Source organism: Ylistrum balloti, unplaced genomic scaffold (assembly GCF_031769215.1).
Source record: "Ylistrum balloti isolate Yb309-2 unplaced genomic scaffold, AGI_CSIRO_Ybal_v1 Utg370186, whole genome shotgun sequence".
Classification (NCBI taxonomy): domain Eukaryota; kingdom Metazoa; phylum Mollusca; class Bivalvia; order Pectinida; family Pectinidae; genus Ylistrum; species Ylistrum balloti.
In genome coordinates, this window is record NW_026782169.1 from 1,111,098 (window position 1) to 1,120,927 (window position 9,830).

The window sequence follows — 9,830 nt, forward strand, 5'->3', positions numbered from 1 at the left end:
TTCTTTTCGGTTATACGAAACAGTGATATCGGATACAAACCACGCAAGGTCAAAGGTCTTTACACAAGGAACACACATGCCAAATATGAAAACCCTATCTCCCATGGTGCAATAGTTATGGGCAAGTTAATATAGGCCAAAGGTCACGGTCAAGGCCGCACAGTCCTAACGTTTAGTAGCCCCGATAATACCAACATATCAACATAATCATAATCCAAACTTCCTCGGAACTATATATGTCGCTTGCATAAAGTGTCACGGTCACCCAGAAACAACCATACAACCATAAAGTTGTAATACCAAATTTCATTTCTATAACTTGAAGCATAAGGGGAAAACTGCGCAAAGCAATATTCCTGAGAAATTGTCCAAGTTCAAAGGGGCACAACTCAGCCAAGAAGGGTCACAGATAGCATATAGCAAATGTCATTTCTATAACTCAAAGCATAACCAAAGAAAGTCAAGAAAACAATATTCCCAGAGAATTGTCTAAGTTCAAAGGGGCATAACTCAGCCAAGAAGAGTCACAGACAGCCAGGAATCGAACTTAATATGTACCCCTGCAACAAAAAGCCATATGCCAAATTTCATTTTGATAACTCAAAGCATTACCGAAAAAAATTCGGGAAACTTTCATACGGACGACGCCGACGACGCGTGACGACGGAACAAAGTGATCCCTAAGTGTCCGCCAGCTCTGCTGGCGACACAATAAAATTATTGCCAAATATAAACAAAAGAAAGATTTACACAATATTTCTTGGAAAGGTACAAGGAGAAGATAAAACGTTCCGGGAGAGTAAACGTATTCTGCTTCACCGACGCGGAAAGCGTTTATATACGATAAAATAGACCACGTGTTAAAGAAAAATGAAATATAAATCATGCTATATGAAACCAATGCTATGTAGAACTATGTATTAGATAGTTTATATTTTCGTTGATATGTACGATATATCATACTTCATAAATAATTTACAGACTGAAAGATGACCCTAGTTAACATCACGAATAAAACACGAGTAAATGTAGCGGAACCAAACAATTATAGATACTGTTGACGTCATTTGTTTTCTCATTAAACATTCATAAAGTTGAATGCAAGGAAATGGAATGAGGATATGTTTAACACGGGTACCTTCAACATAAACTTTATTTGCAAAAGGTTTGATAAGAATTAAAACATACTGTTTAGAATCAACACTGAAAATGTTAATGTTACGAAACAAAGTTAAAACCCTACTTGCTGCAAGCAAATAATTTTTCTTTTATCTGAACAATTATTGAAATAAAAATGCATTTTACGCAAAAGGATATGTTACTTATACAAAGGACATATGACAGGGGAAAGAAATAAGAATTATGATCTCGCCAATTTCAATTGTTTGTATTATCATCTATTAATTTGTGTGTTTTTAATATATTATGCCAATTTCCGTTAAATATTCAACACTTGTAGTTACTTTGTTTCAAAGAAAAACGGTATTGATGTAAAATCTTAAATGATTGGTTAAAAGGCTAGTTTATAAAAATTGAAATTACTGTCTTGATTGAATGGATGTTATCCAAATTTATGTAGCTAATTGCTTGATATAATCGCCTTTTAAAAATTGGTTTATATACTAAAAGACAATGTGATATTACTGGAACAGCGACATTAGATAATAAGAAATCCATGCAAAACAAATAATTTTTAAAACTTCATAATGTGGAGAAGTATATACATTGTACATAGTGACTTTCAAAATATTGTATATACTAAAATAGATATTGGAAGAGAGGGCGAAAATGTCAAAGAAAAGAATGGGACATTGTAGTTGTCTGTTGGTAACCATTGCAGGTAATCATGTAGGGTAATTGATGTGTCTAGAGCAACAATTAAGAACTCATTTTCCAAAAAATATCATGTTTTGATGTTTATACATCGAAAACTCTCACAATACATTAATATTGATGATAGTAAATAAAATTTAAAAAGGTATTTACAGTATATGGAATATATATTCCATATAGGTGCTGGAAATATACTCATACGTACTTAAGACAAATCTGCTATTGAAGATTTAATTCTTGTCATCGTCTGTCTTCAATCTTCTGCCAGGGAACATTACTTATCAAACTAGGTTCAAATCATGTCTTCATCGTATCCCATGTCACAGCCAAGTGTTGTCAAACAGCCAGTTTTTTCCCGATTGATAAGACTTTCCTGCACATGGCGTAAAACGCGTCAACTCCAAAAATGTGTTGTGTTGTTATTGAAGATGCCAGCCAATGATTTTTCCTTTTTATTTATTTATTTATTTATTTATTTATTTATTTATTGACACAGCTTGAATTATTCTGGAATATTTTCACAATAATATTTTTGAGAATTTGAAGAAAATAAAAGAAAATAAAGAAAGAAAAAGAAAAAAAAAGTTGTAAATAAATAAATAGATAAATAAATAAGGCCTGGCTGCCTTCAAATATTCTCATCAGTGTTTTTACTTTTTGAAGGCAGTGATGACGATGATTTCTCCTTGACCTGGATTGGGGAAACGCTGGAAGTGCTTTTCTTCTTTTCATTTTCGTTTTCATTAATGGATGACCCCCAAACTTTTGAATATGCATAGAACAAGAGAAAGTTATTTACAAATATAGGGATAATGACTGCAAGAAGGCAAACTCCAGTGACAGCACAGACGGCTCCAACAAGTTTGGACAGTCCAATAGTCGGATAAACATCGCCATAACCGACCGTAGTCATGGTTACTATCGCCCACCAGAAAGCATCCGGGATACTTTCGAAAACGGTGTCTCCCGAAAAGAAGGCAAAAGCACCGAACATAAGCATGGCGACCACCAGAAACATTGACATAAGCATCACTTCAATGGCACTAGCTTTAACGGAATACAACAGCACCCGGAATCCGATGTAGTTCTTGACGAGCCGGAAGAGACGAAAGACTCGGACGATTTGCAGGCAATGGACAATATCAAATACTGATGCTTGGTATTTGTCTTTGGGATTGATCGCATTGACAACATATTTCGAGTACATCACGAGTAGGGCAAATATATCCACCAGGTTCAGGAAAGAAATGAAAAACTTCTTCTTGAAAGGGCAAAAGACCATCCTCATGACGATTTCAATTGTGAAAAACGTGACTGTTATGTATTCTATATACACCAGAAAATCAAGATGTGTTGCCGTCTTTGGAAGCGGGGGCATTGTCGTGTTGGAAAGGTCACTTCCATCAAAGTATGCCTTGTACGTGTCGAATTCATCACCGAAAAATTCCTGCCACTCCTCCAGATTCAGAGATCGTTTGAACGTCTTGTGTGTTCCAGACACAAGAGCCGATATGGAGACGATGACAAAAGCCGCGCTGACATAAAAGTAGATCTGCAAAATAAAACCAAAAAAAGTATGACACATATTTGTTCACTGTAAATGACTGAACAAAAACAACAGCAATGTGAAAAATACTGTAATGTTTCCGATTTTCCTCTTCGTCTGTTTTATAAACTTTAAATTGTTGGGATTACAATATGCAAAATAGGATAGCTATTTATGAAAATGAATATTAGAATATATGGTAGGATAAATATATTATAAGGAATATTCAATATATACATAAATTCACAAACTTTCTACATTCTGTTCTTCATATAAGTGAAAACATGTGCGATAACATGTCATTGTAATATTTAGTTTCATCAGTACATATACTAAATATAGCCATCCTTTCTTGTAACTTGTGGTAAAGAGTTTTGACTCAAAACAAGGTTTTCATGTCTATAACGTGACTGGTACCCGTGCAGACGGAGAAAATATTGTTAGAGTATCTCTATGTATGTCTGAAGAGGCGACTAATGTGACGCATACCTTGCAGGCATGGGGAGCAGGGGGAGGGGGAGGAGGACTGATGTCTTCTAAACAAATCCGGTGCATAATTTGCGACCATCATGGTAATGCTATTCGCGCTGCAAATTTCAAAACACTATAGGATGATCAAATGTTATTAGATGATGGTGATAAAACGCATGTTTTGATTGGATCATGTTCATGATCCAATCACCGGTATACTCAGAAATCGACAACGCGTTACCATAGAAATGTATGACTTAATCCGGCATCGTATTGATCGAAGCCTGAATATGTGCCAGTAATTTCAGAGTCTCATGAAATATGAAAGAAGAAAGATTAACTTCTCAATCCACCCGATCAAGTCCTAACCTTCAGTCCACTGTCACGTGGTATTGTACCCTACCTTTACCAGAAATTCTATAAAGGATTATAAAGATTGTACAAAAGACACACAAGTGAATAACACCTTTTGATAATTAAAGTTAGATACAATAGAACCAAACAATGCATCATACAGCTGTTTCGTCCTTGTAGGACTCGTCAGTGATGCTACATCATACAGCTGTTTCGTTCTTCTTTGGAATCGTCAATGAGGCCTAAGTTTTGAAGCCTAGGAGGTGACCAAGGAAAATCCAAAGTGATCGAAAGAAAAGTTGAAATCTAGACGGGGAGGTGAAGTAGACCCGTAATTAAATAGGTTTCGTATTTTCATGCATCAGATAACTCCTATTTTGAAATAAGCGCGCGCTGGGAAGTTCATGTTGCACCGTTTCTGCCGTCGATGGGAAACTCCGAAGCTTCTTCACGCTGTCAACTGGTTTATCTGTCTCTATTATATTTGCCACTCATACAAAGACGTGATGAATTCTCACAAATAATTCACACTGTGAAAAATTTAACGCTATTTCATGTACATCCGGGCCCAAATTTACTTTACTTAAAAGTGGGCAAAGCTTCTACGTCATCAATGGTTAAAAAGACAGATATGATTGGCTACCAGTGGGTTTGGGAAGGCATTAAATGAAGGGCTTCTAACAGTATGTAGTGATATACAATTCTCATACAAAGGCGTTTAATTTATTGCAACAACGCACGTGTCAAAGACGATTTATACTTTTCACGATTAAAAATAGCAAATCTACAATGCCCTAACATCTCGTAGTGAACCCGGTTTGCGTCGTTACATCATTATCACTTTCTTTAATTTTTTAGTTCATTTTTTTTCTGGAATTTTTGTGATCAGTTTTTAATGTATTTGTAATGTACAGGTTACGAGCAGGCTACTAATTATCTCTTTTGAGAGTCAATATTCCAATATCGTGTTGTTGCTCCTTTGCGTCTGATCATTTTCTGAACCTTTGATCATCGTAAAATCTATAATAACATTCAATGCTAATTACACCTTCAAAGTTAAAGAGAAATGTTCCTTCTTAATAAGTATTACTCCTGTCTATGTTCCAGTCGTGTAATGTCTATGATTAACCGATTATGAAACTGGTTATAAAAAAAAGATAACACAAGTTTTGATGGCTTTGATATTCTTTAAAGAATCTCTTTCAGAAACAATGGAATTTTGCCAACAAATTAACAATCTTGAACATTTTTCAACAGTTTTTCAGATAAGAAATGTTTTCTGGAAAAATAAAAAAAAACTATTGTCGTTTTCAGTGCACCAACTATTTTAACACTACAAAATACTATGAAATCAGGTTTTAACTGAACTCTAAATTCCTTGCGTTTCAAAATAGTCTTTATTTCGTGTATCTGAAATCGTGAGAAAATGTGACTCAATAAATCTGCTTATGTTAGCAGTTCGTGGACTTATTAATTAATGAAAATAAATTCCCCACGAAAAGTAATGATTTTGCAGTATAAATGTTCGTAGCATCAAGAATAAACGTGTCGGAAAAGAAAGCAGAATGTTTCTACGTTTCTCTGTATATATATTATATACATTGTATATATAAAAACATATGATGTCGCAAAATGTGTTTCTTTTCAAAAAATTGCGAAATTAAAATGAATTTCAGATGGAGAGACGGTCAGTAGGTACGTACGATGAAACTATTGAGGCACTGTGCAAACTTGACTTAATTTGTTGAAATAGAAAAGTGCTCTAAACAGAGAGTATTATCAAACTGACTGATTTCCTCTGTAACGGCTGTGATGGGCGGTCTGAATAGTGAGGACAGACTGTATAACCAGACAGACAGACCTGCCTTACGGCCATGTTGGGCGGTCTGAATAGTGAGGACAGACTGTATAACCAAACAGACAGACCTTTCTTACGGCCATGTTGGGCGGTCTGAATAGGACAGACTGTATACCCAAACAGACAGACCTTTCTTACGGCCATGTTGGGCGGTCTTAATAGCGAGGATAACTAAACAGTTGGACTTCGCCTGTTACGGCCATGTGGGATGGTCACTTTTGTTCATATTGACTGTTATAAAGCTAGTGTGTTGATGATACTTCTTTTAACACGATGTCATATCGTATCAGTGTGGCAAGGTTCACATCTTGACACAGCTAAATGGTCTCACAACAAATAGATATACCTGGTAAAAATTGAACTGAAAAAAAAATGGTCTTAGTGACGAGGTTGTTCAATTGATGTTGTCCCTAAGCGAAGTTTCATGATACATAGGAGACAAAAGTAACATACATATATATATTAAATTACTTCAAATCAAATTAAAATTAACAATATCATAGTTTTAATGGTAATTGAGAGCGCGAGACAGCCACCTGGATATGAACTTTCATCTATGGAAGCCCTTGGGAGACACTGACTTCTATCGACATTAACATTTAAATAGTAATCAGTATCTCGATACGTCGCACTATGTAAATATTAAAAGCAACATTATCTTCGAATAGGATTTTTTAATATAACACAAGAAAATCATATTAAAAAAGAATTACGAAAACATGTCTTGCAATTTGTGTCACTGTCCTTATTATGTGAGTATTGTGCTACTTTACTGTTGATTTTGACACGTGACCTGAATTCAAGATCTTAGGCACAATGTATGAGATGATTCTACTGAATTTCACTGGCTATTCCTTTCCTTTTGTATGTTAAATACACTATGATAGAAAATAGAATATTTTACGAACATTGGTGGATTTTTTTTCTTTTTAAAATTATTTGTTCTATTTATTTTATTTTTCTGAAGTTTGATGGTCATCACAAGATAAATTGCTAAGGTTATAAAATACTTACAAGGTGAGTGTCGTTGAGGAAGCAGAAGACGCTTACTCATACGGAACACCTGAACTTATTCTCCTTGTACTATTTTACCATAGTTTCATTGATCCTCATCTATGCTGCATTTAAATTCAACCTTATGACAAATATTATGTGACGGATTTTAGAAACATTTCGATGACTTGTCAAATTATATATATAATTATCATATATATGAATCGTTTAATCAATTTTCTATACTGAAACATCAAGAAAATACATTTCAACATAATCCAAATCCAAATTCAAATTCAATAAAGTATGGCAAAATATGAACAAAACAAAGATTTAAACGGAGAATCCTGATAACAGTACGTCATCTTCATTGACAAAACCCGACACGTAAATCTTGGTCAATTTATGTGAGTAATATCACATTTCCAAATGAGAGTAAGAAAAAAACAACGGAATCACCAGACATACTAACGGGCATCAAACTCGCACAGCTTGAAATCAACAAAATTACATAAATATTTCTGAATGAGAATTTTACGACCATAAAACTTCCCTAACATATTATACTATACATAGTTTTAGGCCCTAGTCATCACTGATGAGTCCTAGAAGGACGAAACATCTGTATGATGTATTTTAATTCAATTTACAACGCTGAATTGAAAAAAAAGAAGTTTATTAAACTAAGCTTTAGATTTTTACTACGTTAACCGTTACAACGTTTAATGCAATAAAATGAAGTGAGTGCATTATCTCGAATTCTTGGGTTTTGTGGGAGGCTGTTACATGTTTTCAATAGTTGACAGAAGTCTACTTGACACTGTGGGATACCAATCAAAGTCAGATTATACTGAAAACTACACCAAAATAATACTAGAGGTTTACCACACTCGGGTATATCTCTAGCAAGGATAAGAATGCTCACTTGGATGTTTAAACTTAGGCCGTGTCAAGGGAGACATATGATATATATGCCCTATCTGTATGGGCACGCCGGCATCAGCGATGGACATTGTGCATAATGATATAATGTTTCCTGAGGTTTACTGATGTAAATTACGATTTCATCGAAGAAGTATTTTTACCCGGCAATGTAGTAATTGACCGATAGTGAGAGAGAAAACACTTTTTTTGTGTCGAAACATATGTGGTTTACAGGAGAAGAATACCTTTGCTCCGATATTTGACGACGGCTCTTCCAAAACACTCCAAACTTTCGCCTCTACAGCTTTCCACCCTGTCCCTCGTGTTCTTTCCTCTATTTCTTTTCTTTCATTTTTCCTGGCAGTTTGATCGTTATCCAATATTTTCAAAACGTTTTGGTCGTCAAAGAAACCAACGTATCTACTATAGCAACAGTTTTCCATCTTATCCGGTGTGATCCCCCAAAATTCCATCTCGTCATTGAATTCCGAGGGACACAAAGAAGAAGGCATATGCAGTCCTCTGTTTTGAAAATATCCCAACACTACAGGAAAACAGTTTGGATGTCTTTCAAAGAAAAGGTCCCCTGATTTAGTAACTTTGTAGAGTTGAGATGTTTCCTTCGTGCCATGCTTTTCTTGTAAGTTACTTTCTATGCAACTCCAGGTGTCTTTAGAGATCTCAAATTTTGTACCACTGATGCTGATTGTGATATTATCCTCTTCCGCCATGTCTGATAGGTGTCTGACCAGGAAGCTTTGTAAGTCTGTATTCAGTGTACTCTCTTCACTGAAGGCTATAAACTAACACATGTAACCACCCGCCGGAAGATTGTCTTTCTTGGAAATCAATATGATTGGCATATAATCAATATACATAAAACGTAGAAATTAATGTTCAAAATCAAATCACACAGACGAAGAAAACTATATTTGAAATCGATAAATTACAACAAAACTGCGAGCACATTTAGTGTAAATGGCAGATAACGACTCGTTGTTGTGACACAATATCTCGTAATTCCAGACACTTCCACAGCAGAAATGTATATGGCGTCGAACGAGGCAAGAAATGTGAAATGAAAAACCAGGTACAAGCAGTGCTAAGATATACTTACTAATATATAGTGAGCACGTCACACAAATGGGAAAGATGAATATTTATTGAATCGTCGTCATTGGGAATGTCAAATAGATATTCCGTATGAAAGGTAGCAAAAATCGATAATCAGCATTGTTCACAAAGGACATAAAGTATGTATCAATATCGAAGGTATTATCCAATATTTATAATGGATGAAAACAAACAGGTGAATGGATATATATATATATATATATATATATATATATATATATATATATATAAATATGTATCTAATCGATGAATTAATGGTGCCAGTACGGACAAGTGAACAAGTTTATCAAAACACAAAATAATATATGAATTATATCACTTACATAGAACATGAAACAAACACAAAAGTTGGTACCTAAAGTCGTAAACGGTAGTGTAATAAAAGCGTCTCGATAATCCATTTGTCCGGCATGAAAAATGAATAAAGCTTTCTAAAGAAAACAAGTAATGCTAAATATAACAGGATTTTTTGTAAAGTGCAATTATTAAAGTGGATTACGTTCACTTTCACGCAGGTAGGGTGTAAAATTTGTACGTAATAACCATTTCATGATCGTAAAATGCAACCAATCTTTATTATCTTCCTCTCATTTAAAAATACCTTGCTTCTTTCTAGTGTCTCTGTTTATCCTGCCTCACATCAGTCCTGTGCTCTGTGAGTACATCTAAGTTAGGAAGGTTGCGGGCCCTATCCCAAAGTCTTGACATACACGTGCA

The 9,830-nt window shown here is 34.9% G+C and overlaps 1 protein-coding gene across 1 annotated transcript; it reads right to left on the reverse strand.

The window, feature by feature from the left end:
• Positions 1 to 2,461: 2,461 nt before the first annotated feature.
• Positions 2,462 to 8,710, reverse strand: LOC132551238 (potassium voltage-gated channel protein egl-36-like). Its single transcript, XM_060215352.1, has 2 exons — positions 8,225 to 8,710; positions 2,462 to 3,385 (listed from the first exon to the last, which is right to left on the reverse strand). The coding sequence occupies exons 1-2, from the start codon at positions 8,708 to 8,710 to the stop codon at positions 2,462 to 2,464; spliced, it is 1,410 nt and encodes a 469-aa protein (XP_060071335.1).
• Positions 8,711 to 9,830: the final 1,120 nt, after the last annotated feature.

What these genes read in the sequence shown, in the direction of transcription:
- LOC132551238 (XM_060215352.1), bottom strand. Translation starts at nt 8,710, where the DNA reads ATGGCGGAAGAGGATAATATCACAATCAGCATCAGTGGTACAAAATTT. An exon ending in CGTCAAATATCGGAGCAAAG is followed by an intron (nt 3,386 to 8,224) that starts GTATTCTTCTCC and finishes TTTATTTTGCAG; the next exon opens with ATCTACTTTTATGTCAGCGC.